The 20,297-nt window shown below is 39.2% G+C and overlaps 1 protein-coding gene across 1 annotated transcript in view; it reads right to left on the reverse strand.

Moving 5' to 3' along the window:
* Positions 1–3,071: 3,071 nt before the first annotated feature.
* Positions 3,072–20,297, reverse strand: part of SYAP1 (synapse associated protein 1) — a 42,588-nt gene continuing 25,362 nt past the window's right edge. The window contains exons 4-10 of the mRNA XM_025201102.1: positions 18,269–18,335; positions 16,776–16,849; positions 15,340–15,479; positions 12,378–12,523; positions 7,031–7,089; positions 5,594–5,741; positions 3,072–4,732 (exon numbers count right to left, since the gene is read on the reverse strand). Coding sequence (XP_025056887.1) covers positions 4,605–4,732; positions 5,594–5,741; positions 7,031–7,089; positions 12,378–12,523; positions 15,340–15,479; positions 16,776–16,849; positions 18,269–18,335 — 762 coding nt within the window. The 3' untranslated portion in view covers positions 3,072–4,604. The remainder of the gene's footprint in view (positions 4,733–5,593; positions 5,742–7,030; positions 7,090–12,377; positions 12,524–15,339; positions 15,480–16,775; positions 16,850–18,268; positions 18,336–20,297) is intronic.

Genomic DNA, 20,297 nt, shown 5'->3' on the forward strand with positions numbered 1-20,297 from the left:
GGGTCTACAATTGTTGCAGAACTGGAAGCATTTCAGCCAGTTAACTTATACACTCGATCAGCTCCCCGATTACTTTTGGTTCTCACATTCAGCTTATAATTACATTGGTCCAAAATTTTTTTACTGCTATCGCAACTACCTATTTTTATATTTCAGCCTCAATACAACAAACCTGTTTTTTCCTTATTTCTTTTATTGAACTTCATGCATGTGATAGCACGTTGTATAGAGCCAGCTTTTATTCCCTCCCCAGTATTTTTTCCCTATAATCTTATGTGCCTCAATCCCACTAGGAGCAATCTACATGGTTCTGAGATTCAAAAGCAGATAGGAAATTGAGCCAGATATTTTTGATAAACTAATCAGCATACAGAAAGTTAATAATGAGATTTAAATTACTGCCCTTAGGGCTCAAAAGTTAATACGCCAGAGGTGAATGGACAACGTACACTATTCAGAGCTCCTTTTTTGGCTCCCTTAAGACTGACAAAAACACTGCATCATTTTAAATGTTGCAAAGAAAATCTTGAAAATGGGAACATACGAGAGATAGAAACACTTTGAAATGAGTGCATCTGCAGCTGTAAGTGGATCCCAAAATTCTGCAATGCATAGAATTGGCTCAAATTACAGCCTGACTGGTGAGTGCACTCAGAACAGATTGTATTTCTAGGCTCAAAAAAAATTAATTTTAGCTTTCTACAAAATTGTTGTGTTGATGCTGTGGGGCTTTTTTGTATTTAAAAAGAATATTATTATTTGAAATAACTTTCAACTATGTTATTAATAATGCTTTGCAAATTGAGTGTTTAGGCTGCAAATACTCACACATGCAAATACTCAGTGAGACAGGTACGTTTGTAGGAGGAGCTCTTAAAGTTCATATTTTACAATCACATATTCTTCCCTTAACGTAAACTTTTTGCCTGAATCTATGAAAGTGCACAGGGAAATAAAATAATTAACATGCTACAAAAACCCTGTGTTAACATGGTGACATATTTTTGTAATACTCTGCAAGGCTATATGCATTTTTTTAATCAGGGATAAGAATAGTAACTATACTGGAATTGGTACTATTCAATAAACAATGTAAATGTCAGTTAAACACTAGCAGCCCACAGAACCAAAGTTTTAAAAAGGGACATATTCCCAAATATGATATTCTGACTGTATTCCATACAAGTCTCAGAGAAAAGTAAGGGTGGAAGGTACTTTAGAAAGTCATCTGGTCAAACCACCTACCCAAGACAGGATCATCCTGTGTCTAAACCGTTCCAGATGAGCATTTGTTAAAAACTCCTAAGGATGGGGATTACGCAGCCTCTCAAGGTAATCTGTTCCAATGCTTAATCACTCTCATAGTTAGAAAGTTCTAATATCCAACCTAAATTTCCCTTGTTGCAATTTCAGGCCCCTGGCACAGAATCATTTAACGGTGCGATGAGATCTGATCCCCAATCCCAACAACCATGCCCCCTGCCATATTACAAGTGCATAGCAGGAAGTGTGATTGTTGAGATCAGATCCCAGTAGCGAAATTACCACTTTCCAGTACTAGAGGAGCCTGGGATAATGATCCTGGGTCTCCCCCTGCACTGGCAAGTTGAAAGCCAGATGCCTATAATTTGGTATGAATCAGCTTGGTTTCAGGGCTGAGACTATCAGATGATTGTTAGTTTCAGCCCTAGGACTGCATGGGGGCCATCCCAAATCCCCATGCACTGGGATGTCAGAAAACTTCATGTGGAACTCAGCTGACACACGATTTAAGGTCCTAGTGTGCTGAGGTCTGGGGATCCAGGAGAGACTGCCTGATCCAGGGATTCTCATGCTGGTGATGTCAGAAAGCCATGTGTGCAGCCCAGCTGGCTCCCAACAACCCAAGACCCTGGACCAGATGATGACAGATCAAGTTGCATGATGGCGCTACCCCAGCACACATTCAATTTAAGGTGCTATGGAAAGCAGCCACAAAGTAACCACCCGTCAGGTATTTGAAGGCTAAAACCACTCTCAGCCTTCTCTTCTACAGACTAAATAATCCTGGTTTATTAATATTTTCTCAAAAGTTGTGTTTCCTAGATCTTTAATCATTTTTGTTGCTTTCCACAAGACATTCTAATTCAGGAATGTCAAACTCATCCTTGGCCAGATCCAGACCACAGGGGTTCCTCCTAGACCAGATCCATGGAGCCATCAGCAACTGAGGTAGGTCTAGATCTGGGGCCAGCGGCACAAGTTTGAGGGGGAGCGGTATTGCAGGCTGGGCAGTGAAAGTCCAGGAACAAGCTGTAGCATATACTGGGGAGCGGGCAGCAGTGGGGCAAGCAAGGACTCTATTTGTACAGTCCTCATTTCTCCTTCCCCTCTGGCTACTGATAGCAATTCTATCAGCGTCCAGAGTCCCCAAATTTTGTGGCAGGCCACGTTCCACTGGTCATGCCTCCCAACTTCTGGTGGCCAGTTGTCTATTGGTGGGCCAGATGGAATGGTTCTGCAGGCCAAATTTCTTTAACACCATTGCTCTAATTTGTCTATGATATTCCATCTTTATTTTCTGATTTCTCTCAAGTTTTATTTAATTCTGCAATCATCTGCTACCTTGTAAAACCACATCCAGAGCTACCCTATCCTTTATTTGGATTACCTAATTTTCACTCTCTTGTTCTACAATCTAGATTTGACCAGTTGACTTACCTCAACCGAAGTGTCTACAGAGGAGTTGCCAAATGCTTCGTGTCATTCAGATCATTATAATGCAGAAAAAAGGAAAATATGCAACATCAAGTCTCCTCTACAAGCTGCAGGATCCCTGGGAAGACAGTACTAAGCAGGTCTCATCAATAAAAATCAGAGTCTTAGCCCAGCATTCTCATATTAGTAGCAAATTCTTCATGGGATGAGCCCAGGACAGGTCTTTGTCTCTGGAAATTATATTATGATCTCATACTTCTAATGTGGGAAAGGTAGCACCAAATCCCACACTTCTCTTAAGGAAAGACATTTACCATTCTTGTACATGAACATGTTCTGCAATGTATCCATAGCCATAAAGAAAAAAAGTACTATACTAAAAAGACCTCTGCGATGTTTATTTGTGGTCAACGAAAGCATTTAAGGGGAATTTTCCTTGCAAATATACAATGTAATGAGAAAAACGTAAGGAGAAATTGGCAATTTTAAAAGGGAATTACATTTCCTGGCCTAAACAAGTCAATAGTGTTCTTTTAAATATCATTAAGTTCAGCAAAACCTACTGGATGAAATGTACACAAGGTTAAATTGTTCTCATTAGATAAATAAAATTATAAGAACATTCCTTTTTACTTTGAGTTCCCTGAAAGCCATAACACGACGTTTTCAGAAAGGGTAGCATAATTCTACATTTCAAAAGATAAGTCACTCCGTACAGCCATTATTGTGGAGTGAATGGCAAACTGAATTCTTATGGGAATAAGACATTAAGTTTAAGCTTAAATCCCATCAGTAAAATCCATCTGTCTAGAATGGGAAACAAACTCAAACCTCAGTTTTTGAAAAAGAAACTACATTTTTGTTTAAGTTTAATGACCAGCCTCCCAAAAGAGAAGTACAATGTGGAAATCTACATACATTTAAGTATCCAACCATGGTCCGTTGTATTCCAGTACTGCTGTTCAGAAGGAAGTAAACTGTATAAATATCTACAATATTAAATAAAGATGCCCAAACCAAGCCAAAAATATGGAAGTTCAGCACTTAAAATAAAGTAGAAATATTTAAATTTGTGCTAATCCAGGCAGCAGAACTGAGATGAAAATTAATAATAATTTGAAGACAGAACATTATTAAACCATTTCTGCCTTGGGCGAAAGGAAATACCTTCACATGATGGTTTAAGATGATAATGTATTAGACCAGGAAAAGTAGGAACTGTCTTCTTATCTAGTCATTCAAATGTTGGGCAGTTATACCAAATCTAACCAATACTGATCAGTATTTTTTGGAGTCTGGATTAGTAAAAGCTTTTTTAAAAAACAAATCATTATAAGGAAAAGTTATCTGATAAGACTTTCTATAAATTCTTTGGCGCCATACGTTCTCTTAGGAAGGTAAATTTTAAACAGAAGCTAATGCTGCAAGTACCTTAATAACTGGTACATATATACAAATAATACAGGAGCAGAGTGCAAACATGATGAAATACAGTTACTTGAAGGAATAAAGTTAGTCAGATACCATTCGATTTTTATGTCACCACCAGAGAACTGTAAATAAGCTTCAGTTGAGAATGTTTTAGATTTACAAATCCCCTAGCACAGCCTAGCAGCACATTTTGGCCCTCTAAAATTATAATTCAAACTAAACTGTAATTTCATATAACAATGTTACCACTTTTGATTATTATTTATCACCTGCAGTCCTATTTTAAGAAGAGTGATCAAAGTTCAAAACTGTTCTTACAAAGAACAGAACAGTGCTGGTTGTATCCCCATACGGACTTTTAATGATTTTAGGTTTTTTGCATTTCGTGAAGGTCTTTCAGATGCAAACAGAAAGGCAATGATCCGTATCAGTTTTTCAGAAAATGTTCATGGGTTATAGTGATTTCAGGAAATTGGTTAATTTTCTTCTTGCAGCATTTCCTCTATTTCTTTATCCCAGTTGTCATCACGTTTTTCTGATTCTGTTACTACTTCAAACTCTTGAAGCTCTTGCTGTAGCTCCTTTTCCCAATCTGCAGTCTCTTCTACAAGGAAAAGCAGCCATAAATAAATTAGTTTATAGCTAGCTAAATCTGCATTGAGGCTACTTCGCTTGGGCAGCTTTAGATTAGAGACCTAGAAATGCAAAGCTCATAACTTTCACCTAAAACAGGTCCAAAAAGATCAAAAGCTAAGAATTGGAGCGGGACTCCTTCACACTAGAATATGCTACAGCAAAATAAAGATTTAAGGTATTCATTACATTTGATCTATTCTCCAGCTCAGCACAACACAAAAATGTTTTGCTCCAACAGACAAGATCATTTTTCAAACTGCTGTAGTAGCACAGTGGAAAGAAGTTGCTGTCAACCTTCTAGCTTTCTTCACAAACAAAGAAAAAGAAGCTATGCTGCACTGAAACTACACATTATTGTCAACTCAAGTATTATGAATGAATAAAGATAAGTTTGTGGAGTCCACTAGCTCTCAAAAAGTCAAACAAAACCACTGGCAATTTTTAAAATGTAATGGACAATTTTTCCTATTACAATTTGTAGCTAGGAAAGCTCATATAATCATGGGATAAAGGCTGGCAATTTCATGCTTTAGGGCAAAAGGTGATCCAAAAGCCATTACTGTCCTTCTACCCTTTTTTGATGGTGACTAGGTCCAAGACAGAGAGAACTAGGGAGAAACTGGCTTTTGAAATGTTCGGTATTGCTGCCTCTGAATGTTACAAGTCCAAGTTTAAATGATTTGGTTATTTCAAACCTAGCAAATGCTAGAAACTAGAATATTCCATCTTTTGGAACCTAGTAACACTCTATCATAATTTTAATACATAGGATAAGCATAATAAAACGTTTGAGAAATATTTATTTTATTAGCATTAATTTTTGTTTTACCTTCAGCTGTGGAAGTCTTCTCTTCCTTGTTGTCAAGCACCAGTTGTTCCATTCCCTTCCTTAGGTCCTCCTGATTCAGGTTACAGGCATCAAAAGCATCACTCACAAATTCTGACACGCCTGGACTGGTGGAAATCTCCTCCTCATCCTGGGATGATTGATTTGTGGAAGATAAGGAAGGAAAGATATTTGCCAAAAGTACTCACTGGTCGGAATCTCTCTTCCATAACTTGAACTAGTCACCAAATTACAAATAAAACAACTGCTGATTCTGTCAATTACTACACATCCAAGACTGTTCTTTCTAATGCAGTGGTTAGCAACTTTAAGGCTGTGGGACTGACCTAGTTCAAGTCAAAAGCCACTGGTGTGGAAAGTGTCCAACGCCAGTGATATTCCCCGCAGTAGCATAGGAAAGCAACTGCTGCCAAAGCCTGGAGTCTGCAGGCCAGATCAAATAGCTCCACAGGCCAGAGGTTGCTGACCCCTGCTCCAACAGATTTTTGTTTTTTAATGGAAAAGATATTTGTTATGAGTTTGAAAAATGACTACTTTCATATGATTTTTCATTAGTTTTCCACTGAAAATTGTATTTCAGTTTAACACTTATTTAAAAAGGATAACAAATTTTAAAATAATTCAGCAGTAGCAAAAATATTTATATTAATCGATCAGACAGTTAAAAAGAAAAACAAACTGCAAGAGAAAGAGTTATAGTAGGATTCCTCTTTGGAAATCTTTCTTGTTAAATTTAGCAGGAAAGAGACGGAGGAGAGTGAACTTCTGGGCTATTTATTTTTATACAAAGATTTACAACCTTCAGAAACACTGATCTGTATTTTAAATAAATATTACCATTGCCATATTAAATATTATTGCCACCAGACATATTTATGGCTTCATCACTGTCTAAGATTTCTCTGGCATCAATAACGTAATCTGTAAATAAATGTCCTTAGCTCTCCCCAAAATTATGATTTCTGCAGTGCCAAGCAAAGTTGTCATTGTCATAATAAAGTGTCACTATGACAACACAGTTTATATGGCCCACATATAATATAATAGCTTTAAATTATTGCCCCCAGACATATTTATGGCTTCATCACTGTCTAAGATTTCTCTGGCATCAATAACGTAATCTGTAAATAAATGTCCTTAGCTCTCCCCAAAATTATGATTTCTGCAGTGCCAAGCAAAGTTGTCATTGTCATAATAAAGTGTCACTATGACAACACAGTTTATATGGCCCACATATAATATAATAGCTTTAATATAAATTTCCAGAAGTATCATTGCTGTATATGTAAATATTTTATGAGGCAACCCTACTGTCTCCAAATATGACAAACACATAAAAACTCCCTCAAAGCTTATGTGATTATGTCTTAAATGAAAATTTGATGCACTACACATCAGATAAAACAATAGTATTTTCACCTCTTGTGATTTCAGTTGAGATTTGATAGTAATAGGTGGCGTTTTGGGCCGAACTGTTTCTAGAAAGAGAGAAAAAAGCATTAATTTGATTAAAGGAAATACCATTTCTTACTTCAGGAAATACACATATTGAAAGGTCAAGTTCAGGTATGGAGGGAATATTGACATTAAAAATAAGGATGTGAATTGAACACAGAACTATTCTTTTCCATGGTGTTCCTATTTTTAAAATGAAATTCAAGATGAAAAACTTCAGGCATCTATACCCTCAACGTTTCCATAGCATGAAATCCTAAGTCAAACTGGAGAACAAACAAAATAAACAAAGATCCAGATAAGGTCCAGTATATGAATGAGTCTTCAGAGCTGGTAGACTCCCTTAAAGGACCAATCTAGAATCCAAGATCTGAAGTTTTACTGCTTGAGAGGATCCTAGGACTCTAGAAATCAGACTCAGCCAAGAACCCTGGGTCAACCCTGGAGAGGCTTATCAATATAAGGGAACAAATCAAGGAAGAATATCTTGGACCACAGTCATAGATTCATAGATGCTAGGGTCAGAAGGGACCTCATAGATGATTCCTTGGATGCATTGTGTTAACAGGCTCTATCAATTGAAATCAGTTCCAATATGTCAAGTAAAGGTGGAGACTGGCTCCTACAACCCAGTACCTTCCTGGGACATCACCACCATAAAAGAAAATGCTTTCAAACTCATACATCTTGTTACAAGACCTCATGCCCAGAAATTACTCAATTATTTTGCTGTGCAGGTTCTCTTGATTCATCTTTGTTAGGAAAAAAAAACAAACCAGTTTTCACTGAAAAACTGAAATTGAGAAATTCTTTGATTCTCTACAAGTAAAACAATTTGGAACCATTGCAGCTCCCAAGAAAGAGAAAGATGGAAACAAAACTAGAGGAAATGAACTGACAGAGTTGACTTGGGGGAGAAATTGTTTGCTGGGTTATATCAGGAAGGAACACCCTCTGGAACCGGATGACTAGTTTGGCATCAAATGGAAAACACTTTGCAGTCTACAGAATGATGCCTAACTCCTGAAAGTCCCGCTAGAAGGCCCCTTTATTTAACACTTGCTGAAAGAACTTTGACCAACAGATGACAGAACAGAGGATACATTTTCATCTCTAGGGGCAGTGTTAAGATCTGTTCATAGAAATTTGAGATTTTAGCAAAGTGCAGTGTACCTTGCCTTCCACAAACTTCTGAATAAAGGATTCTCTATCAAATAATAGTCCTTTAAGTAGCAGACTACTAAACACCCTAGCAGCCAGAATTACCTGCGAAAAGCATAGTGAGGAGAGGCAGCAGAAGTCTGAGACTGGTGAGCTCCTCAGAAAATAATGTTACATTGGTTGTTATATATTATTTCATTTGCAACAGCACTCGGACTCCAGCCAAAATTGGGATCTTCAATGTGTTAGTTACTATAAAAGCCTAAGCTGACAGATCGTAAACTCTTGGGTGGCATCTAAGATGCTTAAATTTAACTTGGCAAAAGAAAGTCTTTGTTTAATGTCAGAATTCTCTCTTTTCAAGGCCCAATCACACAGCTATGTTAGTAGCAACTGTTCATTTCTTGAAACTGGCTTACTGAAGCAGTAGGGGGTAGAAACTGAAAAAAAAATTTGTTATGTTTTCAACCTTTTTTACAAGAGAGGTGAAACCCAACAACCAGGACCCTAAGACAGACACAAAAAACCCCCTCTCTCTCAAAGGTTATATTTGGCTACGCTAAGGGGGAAGATCTCTAAACTTTGTATAATTTAAACAATTAAAAAAGCAGTAGTAGTATTATAGTATCAGCTACGACATCCCAACCAAGATTTCTGTCCCCTTTCCACACACAGTGGTAGGCATTGTTAAACAGAGCGAAAGAATCTCTGCCCTTTAGTGCTTACAAAATTATTTAAGACAAAACATAGCAGACAGATGTGATGAACTAATCAGAAGGAAAAAAGATAAATAAGACCAAGGGAACAGCGGTGAGAATCTGTATTTACAGAGGCCACATAGGTGCAAAGCTAGATGTTCCTAAGATGGTGACCTATCTTTAAGTAAAACTATAAACTAAAACAAACACTCATACAACAACCTTCCTCCCCCCACCAAAAAATACAACCCAGTGAAAACTGGAAGTCTCTATCAGATTGTCTTTCTGGTTGTTATCAGTTGACATTTTTCCAGAGTAGAATGGGATCCTGAGGAAGGATGAGGGAAACAGTGGCTTAATCAACCAATTCAAGGGGGTACTTTATACACAGGGGGTTATGTAGAATAAAGCACAAAGGTGCCTGTAAGAAAAACACAGATGGAAAATGGAGGTAGTCCTCTTGGTGGAATGGAGAAACAATGTGATGAGACACAAGAATGGAAGACAAGGAATATGGTAGGCTAGAGTAGGTAAAGCAGGGTCGGGCAATTATTTTGGGCAGACGGCCACTTACTGAGTTTAGGCAAGCCATTGAGGGCTGCATGAGAGGCAGCCCAGGGCAGATTAATATTAATTTTCTAAATTTTTTAGGGGACCCGCAGGCCGAACAGAATGGCCTGGTGGGCTGCATCTGGCCCCTGGGCCACATTTTGCCCACCCCGATATAAAGTGTGTTAAAAAGATAAAGATGAAAACAATTTGATACAGCTGTGAAAGTTACCGAATGACATTCAAAATGATGGAACAAGACAATGATCTTAGTAACTACATTTGAAGGGAGCCAAAATGGGAAAGGCCCTAGAGAACAGTTTTAGTGCAACAGAAGAAAAGGAATATTAATGTAAATAGCAACAGCAACAGTAATACTGTTACTCCAGTTACAAATCTGATAAGCTGGAGAGTGACATTATCAATAATGGAGAAAAATAGAACAAAGAAAGAAAAGAGCAGGGAGTCACAATTTGGACCAAATTAAATTTAAATTGATGGCACAATGTCCAGGAAGAGAGGTCAGATTCACATGGAGATACAGAATTAAGCAATGTTGGAGAGCAGATTTATGAGTCATTAGCAAAAAAAGTGGTGGCTGCAGCCACTGAGCAGATGAGAGTGAGTGTAGATAGGCAACAGGAGGCAGCAAAGGACTGAGATTTCTGACATGGCAGAAAGAGTAGAAGAGAACAGAATGCACTGCTGAAACAGAAAAGGCAGTTCACAAAGCAGGGGGAACAGAGTTCTGAAAACCAGAGATGTAGATTCAAGAAAGTAATGATCAATGAATAAAAAACAGTTGAGACCAAAGAGAGTAAGTATGAAAAAGGAGCCCTGAATATTAGTCAAAACTGGTCACTAGTGACTTGGTGAGTGTAGTTCTAAGGTAAACAGAGAGGATGGAAAACAGATCACAAGGAGACTCAAAGATGGAGATGTAAGACAGGAACTTGAGGCAGTGGTTGTAGATGAGTGATTCACACACAACAAGGGTGCCACAAGATTCACAGATGTAGGGTCGGAGGGGACCTGAGCAGATCATCAAGTCCGATCCCCTGCCCTGGGCAGGAATAAATACTGGGCTCATATGACCCCTAGTAAGTTTAAGTTCATATGACCCCAGCTAGGTAGTTATCAAGCCTCTTTTTAAAGACCTCTAAGGTAGGAGCCAGCACCACTTCCCTTGGAAGCTGGTTCCAGATCCTGGCCACCCTGACTGTGAAGTAGTCCCTCCTGATGTCTAGCCTGAACCTACTCTCAATCAACTTGTGGCCATTATTCCTTGTTACTCTGGGCGGCATTCAGGGGAACAGGGTCTCATCCATTCCCCTCTGATCCCCCCCGTAAGTTTATAGACAGCCACCAGGTCCCCTCTCAGCCTTTTCTTGTGAAGGCTGAACAGGTTCAGGTCCTGTAGACTCTCCTCATAGGGCCTGCCCTGCTGCCCCCTGATCATGCAAGTGGCCCTCCTCTGGACCCTCTCGATGCTGGCCACATCCCCCCTGAAGTGCGGCGCCCAGAACTGGATGCAGTACTCCAACTGTGGCCTGACCAGTGCCGCAAAGAGGGGGAGGATCACCTCCTTGGACCTGCTCGTGATGCATCTATGGATGCATGACAAGGTGCGGTTAGTTTTGCTGACCGTGTCCTCACACTGGTGGCCCATGTTCATTTTAGAATTGATAATGATTCCAAGATCTCTTTCTGCCACTGTGCTTTCAAGAAGGGAGTTCCTCAGCCTATAGGTATGCTGCTGGTTCTTCCTGCCTAAGTGCAGTATCCTGCACTTGTCAGTATTGAATCCCATCCGATTCACATTCGCCCACCCCTGTAACCTGTCCAGGTCCAGTTGTATCCTGTCCCTCCCTTCTAGCGTGCCCACCTCGCCCCAAATCTTGGTGTCGTCAGCGAATTTGAACAGGGTGCTTTTCACCCCCTTGTCCAAGTCTTTGATAAAGAAATTGAACAGTACGGGGCTGAGGACCGAGCCCTGGGGGATTCCACTGCCCACATCCCTCCAGGTTGAACATGACCTGTCCACCACCACTCTCTGGGTGCGGCCCCCTAGCCAATTTGCGACCCATCTGACTGTGTAGGCATCAATGCCAGAGTCACCTAGCTTTTTAATGAGAATGGGGTGGGAGACAGTGTCAAAGGCCTTGCTGAAGTCCAGAAAGACTACATCCACCACGACACCTGCGTCCAATGCTTTTGTGACCTGATCACAGAAGGCTATCAGGTTGGTCTGACAGGACCTGCCCTTAATGAACCCATGCTGGTTGCCCTTGAGCATCCTCCCCCCTGCTGGTCCCTCCCAGATGTGCTCCTGGATAATTTTTTCAAAGAGCTTCCCCGGGACTGAAGTAAGACTATTCTTCTAAGGGTGCTGCAGGGTTCTGCACAAAAAACCACACTGTTAGATGTGCAAGCACCTACACATGGTTCACAAGGTAAACCTTGAAATTTCAAATAGGAATCCACAGTGTCAAAAAAATTCTGACCTGCTGTGGTCTTTCTGAGTTCTCTGTAGCAGAAAAATTGCTCTATTATTTTTCTGTAGTTAAGAAATGAATGAAAGCTATGACTGGTATTTTCTGAGGAGTGCCTTGAGTCTAAAAAGGTTGAGAATTACTGTTTTAGACAGTATGCACAATGAATAGGGAGGCAAATAGGAGAAAGGTAGAGAGAGATTCAGGTGCGCATTAAAGAAACCTGAAGAGGGACCTATTTCAGAAACTATATATTTTTCTTTTTCAAGAAGCTCTCTTTAAATGGTACACGTAAGTTCTCCAATTAAAAAAGGATTTGAGGTAATTTGATGTATACAGATAAATGTGACAAAAAAAAGTTATATTGTTTTCAATAATCCAGTTACTGAGTTGAACAAATACTTTCTGTACCTGTGAGTTGTCCAACCTCTTCTCTGCTGTTGTTCTCTTCCTTTCCTACCGCTTGTTGCTGAGCAGCCAGGGCAGTGAGCTGTGCAGACTGTTTAATTAGGGAGACCCGATAGAAATAGTTTCTCCAAAACACCTCCTCTTTTACACTGTAGAGAAACAAACTAAGTTTTGATACTTTTTTTTTGCAGTTAGCATGAAGATTCACTTTACCAGCTGCTGCTGAAACAGTCAAAGTCAAAACTACAGACGGTTGGGGAAAGAAGCATAAGGCTCTACATTTTCATTTTCTCTATTGCATGGAGTATGTGAAGTACAATCTTAACTATGACTACCTGACAGCACACACAAAACTTAGAAGTATCTACCGTTATAATGATGTTCTTTCCTTAAGTTACTGCTCGATATTCATCACTTAATCTCAGTTTGACATAAATTTCTTTAAGATTAGCTCAATAACATGCAGATATGCATCATTATCTTGGAAGGCTCCCACTGCTCTGTTCTACTTTTCAGCAGACGAAAAACAAATAAAAAAATAAATGTGACCACTGATGTTGGCTCAGCTTCTCTAAGAATTTCGCCCCTTTGTTGTCAGGTAATGACAACTTTGTTTGATTCTGGCAACCGTGGACCTTTATCAGATTTGTGAAAGGCAGCAAATCTAAGATACAGAGAACAGCATTTGCTCACCTCTTCTCTGAACAGGTGCTGCACAAGTAGAAATGTTACTCTCATGGTTTTTCCTGCTTGGTGCTTTTACACGACAAAGTCAAGAATTGTTTTCAGGGTAAACTGCAATATGCAGCATTTCTAAATCATATCAGTTAAATAAAGGTAGTCTTTAGCTAAAGGTCCAGTTCTACATGTATTACTAAAGTTAAAGGGCCTTGTAAAAACAAGATTGCACACAGATGGCTATTTAAGACATGATGCGATTTGAATATGTGCCACTGAGCAAAACATTTTTGTGTAAGATGCTTTAAAAATTGAAACAAAACAAAATCCAGTGGGGAAAAAATATCATGCTGTACAGTCCAGTCCCAAGAACTGAGAAGGTTTGTGTATTGGAGGTGGAGTGAACAGACCCACTTATAATTAAAGTTGTCCAGCTTATCCTCCTTTCAGCCTGTTTGCAGTTGTTTATATTCTATAACACTCTGACTGGTTGGATTCAAATTTCCATGGACTATCTGCTTCATGCTGAACTCTTCTAAATTCCTAGTCTAAATTATTCATCTGCTTTTTAAGAGTGAGGTTAAGGAAGAATACTTTTTGCAATGTCAAAAAATTATTAAAATTGATTTAATGAGTAACTCTGGGGCTCCCCCACCAAGCCATGGGGTAGGACTAGAAATCTGGACAGATGCATGCAGCCTAAATCCACATTTGGCCAAGTTACGCTAAAAAAAAAAAAAAAGACAAATTACATATGCTCAATATGATTGGACTTGAACAGGTTAGAAGGAATCAAGTCTGGGAAGGAACAGGAAGAAAGGCCTGTGCACAGTGAAGTTAATGTCTCCCCGCTCCAAGCTTAGAATGCAACCCAAGATTCTTCAGTCTCACTATTCCCTTGCTGTCAGCAAATATCTGTGCAAGCACCTGAGAAAGCATGCCTTATCTCTGCCCAGTGCTGGTCTACAGTCAGGATAACAACCTACCATTGCTATCAGTTACTCTATTAGCTAGAGACAGAGGTTTTGTGTGGCATATGTAAATCAAAAGTGTTCAAACCTTGCTGAGAAACCCTGTTGGTGCCTGTATTACAATATGTGACAAAATCTGGAGGCAGGGCAGGGTGGAGGAGGGAAAGGGGCAGCTTGCTTTAAAAAAGTAATAATAATAATAATAATAATAATAATAATAGAAAAAACGTAAACACAAAATATCTACGTTAAAAGAGCATTAATGTTGCTAAGCCAAAAATTGAAAAGTTAGGAAGTGCCAGAATTGCGTTTGCCTATACAGCCTTAATTCAGCTCTCTTGCACGTATGCAGTTTGACAGTTTTTATTTACATGACCACTTACTGTTTTTTCCACAGACCTTATTCATTCAGTGCACAGGTGGAATGATGATCTGGGGATGAAGGAGTTATGCAGTGAAGGAGACTGTTGTCTGTAGGATCCCTGCCTCATTTGTTGTAGAAGCTGGAAGATGTGTAATGAACTTGCAGGAAAATGAAGGATGGTTTCATATTTAAGGCAGTTGACTGAGCCATGAGAAAGTGGATTCAGTTCCTTTTTCTGCTAGAGGTCCTGGTCCTATGTGATGTCAGACAAGTCACTCAAGCCAAACTTTTCTTATATAGTTACTACCTGTGTATTCCTTTGCTGAGTGCAACCTTACATTTCTGGCATTTTGTAACTTTTGAGTGCTTGATTTAGCAACATTAATAAATGTGCTTTTAACATTTTGTGTTTAGTTACTTATAAATAATTCAATACAAATTAGGAATGTTACAAAAAACGTATCAGAAGTGTCCACTGTCTATTAATAAGAACTATTCCTATAAACTGAACTTAATTTTATAGAAAAGTAAAAGGTTATTCAAAGTAGCAAATTGATAAGAAGTCATCGTAGAGCTTTGAGGAAATTTAAACTGAAATTTAAACTGAAGAAATCTACTTCATCTATTCAAGCAGCTACCTTAAAAATGGTTATAACAACTTCAGACAAATAGGCATAATTTTTCTGACTCAATTTTTTAAAAAAGGGTTTATAATACAAGAATTTGTTATTTATGATGTGAATAATGCATACTTATACTAAATCCCAAAAGTCTGCATATTCAGGATTAACTGTATATAATCTTAATTTAATGAACATTGCACACGCAGTAGAGAAAAGGAAAAACAGTGGAAGGAGGTGGAGAGGAAAGATGAACAATTTAGAAAAGTTAAATTAAAATAGGCAAATGTGACGTGTTACATAGTTCACAAATATCAGCAGAAATTACTTACTGTTTAGGAACAAGATCAAATCTCATTCTGTTCAGAAGCTCATCTTCTTGCAGCATTACCAAGGCGACAGGATACATCTGATCAAAGTCAAAATTAAACTGAACACCTGCTGGAGGGTCTCGCAGAAAGTTCCGCTTGTCCTTTGAAAAAAACCACAGAGAAGTTTTTAACAGATGAATGGTATCATGTTCAACAAATACTACTACTACATCTCATTCAACATAAATTTGAATGCCAGTGGCATAAAACTGTCCATAAAAGATAAAAACATGTTACAGGATACACTTTTATCTGTTTTTGCTCAGAAACTGCTTTAGGCACTGTGGCAGAAGGCCACCTCTGTTTCTCCCCAAAAACTCTGCACTGTGACAATTTGGCTAGGATGGGACCAGCAGAGGATACACACCTTACCTTATCTCTTTAGGTAACCCGAGCTGGATACATTTCTGAGGGAGGGGGGAAACCTGCTCCCTCTGCCTACATGACTGGCATCACATACCTGGGTGAGGGGCTTGGGCTCCCTGGGGAGCTAGGAACTGCCAGTCTGCCCAGCAACTAGTGATGCATTTCAAATTGGTTGGCTGACAGCCAACAGGTGCTGGCCTCCATTGGACCAGGTAAATGAGATTACAAGGGCTATAAGTTAAGGACTGCCCAGGAGGAGGGGGCAGCAGGCACGAGGAAGACTCAGAGACAGAGAAGAGCTGAACCATCTCCACCTGCCTCTGGATGATACTTGAGTAAGCTACCTGAGATCTAACTAGATATACAGCTTGCAGTAACATGGATGCATGATCAAAGGCTACCCAGACATGGGAGTTTGCTCTATGGGATTTCTCTGATACTGCTCTACCCTGTACCCTATTCCAACCCTACCCCTTGTAACCAATAAAGTTCTCCTTTGTATCTAGTGTGGGAGACTTATTGGGAGTGGGTCTAGATTATGCCTTGGGGTCCCCTTGGTTCGGCTGACTAAGGGAGACCACTACTTGTGCTTCTGACTGAGGGAAGCATCCCAAGTTCTTGAAGTGAATCAAGTACCCTCGAGGGCTACTAGGCCTGTGTTTCCCAGGGTGCGCAGAGCCAGAATCAAGCCCAGCCCTGGGTGACGGCAGAGGAACCCCCAGGCTAGTGGGTGTGCTCCAGGAAGGGGGTCAGCCAGACGTGAGGCGCCCCCAGGGAGGCACTCGGAGCCTGGAAGGTGGCTGGGTGCAGTGAGGTGGGTGGCTCAATGCAGGAGCGCCTCCTACTGGTCCACCACAGGCACAACCTTATTTACAGTACTTCTGAACACAGCAGGTGGCCTGATGAACACTACTCTGTAGGTAAAGTTTGCATGTATATGCACACCATATCATTTATCAAAACACAAGACTAAACTTACTGTAAGTAAGTAATCAAACCAAAAGAAAACTTTAACACTACAAGAAACTTACTGCTGATAAGGCCAAGATTTGTTGTTGAATGGTTTCTTCTTCATTGCTATCTACCCAAGGGGGTACTGCTGCTTCTGTTGTTAAGAGGAGAAATATAATTCAAGCTTAATTATACTTCAATATGCAAATGTTAAATTAACTAAGAGTAATATACAATGCCACAAGATAGAAAACTGTTTTAGAACTGGGTTTACATGGGTAGATTACTTCCATTTCTTTTTTAATTAAATTAATCTCAATATATAGGAGATGATGTCCAGAAATGGGTCTTTGTCTCATACACACGTGCACACAAAAGAATATGCATTCTCTTTTTTTTTGTTGCTGTCATTTTTCAATCAGATTTTGTTTTAGTTCTAAAATGTTCTAACCAGGTCTGCCGCAATTCATTCACGGAAGCGCTGTGTTGTACAACTGGCTGAACTATTTGGAAAAAACTGCAAGTGGTTTAAACTGGCTTGGGTTTCATATTTTGGAATACTTTACTAGAGACTCCATTTCAAATGCTCAAAATTTCACCAATTTTTTGCTACGGGGAAAGAAAAATGTTAAATTAATGAAAACAAGAAGGGGATGCTATTTAAGTGCTTATAGATATATTACAATTTTTTATAACAATTGATTCTGTAGTCCAAGAATAAGTGAAGAAGGTATGCTCTACTACTCATACCCAAAGCAGAGACTACATCTCTTCATTGTGAATAGAACTATATATTAATAGTTGAAAAGTATATGATACATTTTACCACGATTCATTTATAAACATCTACATATTCTAGGTTAAAATAGAATCAATAATTATGTCAAACTTGAACAAACTTTTCTATTCAAGTAATGCTTTAAAAAGTTAGAGAATAACAACCTAAATATAAAGAAGAAACAACTGTTGCTTCTCTTAGTCACAAGCAGACCCACTGATGTCAATGCACATGGCTGGGAAACCCAAGCAGGACTGCATTCATGTTACTTATGAAATAATGACCTGTAATTAATTATTCCTTGCATCACAAGTTTAGCACCTCCCTTGAGGAGTTAAGGAAATGCTATCAGGGTACCGTCAACCTGTTTTTTGTTCCATTTATTAACATGTTATTCCAGTGGTACAGCTCGGGTAACTGTCATCTAGTGTTTCTGTCTCCACTTTATAGAATTACTCACAGGAAATCAGCCCTACAACTATATGAATTTTAGAGTAATATATTTCTGATGAACTTAATAGAAAATGCATGCCAGGTTAGCTGTGAAGTGTTAACTTGTTTCAGCTTATGTCAACAACAATCAATTAATCTCACCCCAAGAGTCACTTAATTCAATCTTGTCATACCAGTATGGTGAATTAAACATTATTTCCATATGCCATTTTTTCTGTTCAATGCATTAGGCTTAGACTGAGGTCAATTATGCACCTCTTAGCTAAATGTGATCAAATTCAGACATAAGTTACTTTTGCTTAGACAAATGGCCCTACACATTTAATAACAGATATTCAATACCTGACTTTTTTGTGTGTTGTTCTTGGACAAATTTCTCTTGCTCCTTCTGAAAGTCTCCAATAATTGTCTACAAAAAATATATATATATTTTATATATATATAAATAATTATCCTTGACAAAGCAAATGAAAACTATTGCAAGTGTTCTAATGTTCAGTGAAAAACATTTTAAATAACTCTCAAAATGACATTTAATACTTGAAACCTTATTCATTCGCAAGTTCAGCAAGAAGAGGCTGCCCATTAATTTTACATACCTTTAGATCTATCAAACTCAGTTTTGTCTTAAAGAGTTTAAATTTCTATCCATGAAAGTTCATAAATGAGATTCAAGCGTGATTCATGCTCTGTAGTACATACTTGACAATAAAAGACATAAGGTTCAGTCCACTTGGTTTGCTGATGACAAGATCAAGACATAAATTTCTCACAGATCAGAAGTGCAAACTTTGACAGAGGATATCCCATGTTAGAAGTATTAAAAATACAAAGACAAATAGGTGAAGTCTGAAAAATCTGAGCTGTTAATATGATGTGGTTTATCAGTGAGGTTTTTAGACAGAGAACAGATTACCAAAGAATGTGAAGTAAATTCTCCATTAATTAGCATCTTAATTTGAGGTCAAACACCTGTTAAGAATATGCATTCTACATCAACTGCCAATACTTAGGCTTGATACTTAGCCCTGGTAAAAAGAAATTCTACGGCCAGTTATTCAGGTAGATCCTAGAAGTCCCTTCTAGCCTTAAATTTATTAAACTAAATATAAAAAAGTCGTATGTCAAAAGGGAGAATTTTGGATGCTGCGGAATTCCTTTTAGCTGTCCTATGAAACAAAGTCAGATGCTTCTTCAGAAGCAAAGCCTATGTAGAAGAGGCACTAGACATGAATACAAGACTTTTCCTGCAAACCAAAAGCGTTATTTGTGCCTAAACACACAATGCGTGAATAGCTTCAGGTCATACAAAGGATCTCCTACTTTCTCTCATCTCCCTGCTTTTGCATTTGAAACCATTTCTTACTGCTTTCTGTCCACATGGTAAATCAAAACATTTTCCACACGGCACTTCCACACACAGTGCCTAAAACTGTCATTTTAAGAAAGTTCTACAACTGGGTTTATGCACAATTAAATGCCTCAAATATTTTTCATGGCCTAGCCTATATCTAGCTTAGCTGTTCTAGTCAGCAACTGAAACTTCTTCATTCCAGATAAGTGATTCTGACTCTGGCATCCTTATATAACAGGGGTGTCCAACCTTTTTGAATGTGGGGCTGGATCACAAACTTTTTATCACCTAGTGGGCCGGTGAGCCATATTCAAAGACCTCGCAGGAAGTGCTATCATATCAGGAAGTGATGTCACGTGACCTTTGACACCAATGAAGTTGCAGGAAGTGACAATGAAATGGGTCTACATAACCAGTTCAAAACTCCCCCTCTATAGCATCCACCTCTGCCACTGTTTGGGACAGGACACTGAGGTAGATGGACCATGGGGCTGACCAAGCATGGCACTTTTTATACTCTTATGTTCAGAAGCTCTTATGTTCTTTGGCTGAGCTTCCAAACTATGGCTGAGATTTGCAAAAAGGAGTAGATAGGCATGTTACAAAGTTGTCATAAACGATTTGGAGCCCTCTAAATCCCATTCATTTTTAATGGAAGTTGGCCTTTTGATTCAGCTTTGAAAATCTCAGCCCAAGGTGCCAACCAAATAAGTCAAAATATATTTTACATTTCTATGTAGTGCATCTATGTGGGGCTCTCCAAGCATTTTACAAACATGAAATGAACCTCAGGATGAGCCCAGCTGGAGGAGCAGGGGCTCAGCTGCCCTTTCCCCCTACCTGCGCTGGTCAGTCCCGAGCAGCACACAGCTCCGCCGCGGCTTCTGCTGGCTGGCGCTGACCCAGGCGGCTCTGTCCCATCCGGAGCAGCACGTAGCTGGCTTCCCACGTGCTACTGGGGATGGGAGGAGCCCGGCCGGGTTGGCACCGGCCAGCAGAAGGAATCCGGCTTCCGCT

The sequence above is a fragment of the Alligator sinensis genome, unplaced genomic scaffold (assembly GCF_000455745.1).
Source record: "Alligator sinensis unplaced genomic scaffold, ASM45574v1 scaffold583_1, whole genome shotgun sequence".
In the NCBI taxonomy this organism is placed as follows: Eukaryota; Metazoa; Chordata; order Crocodylia; family Alligatoridae; genus Alligator; species Alligator sinensis.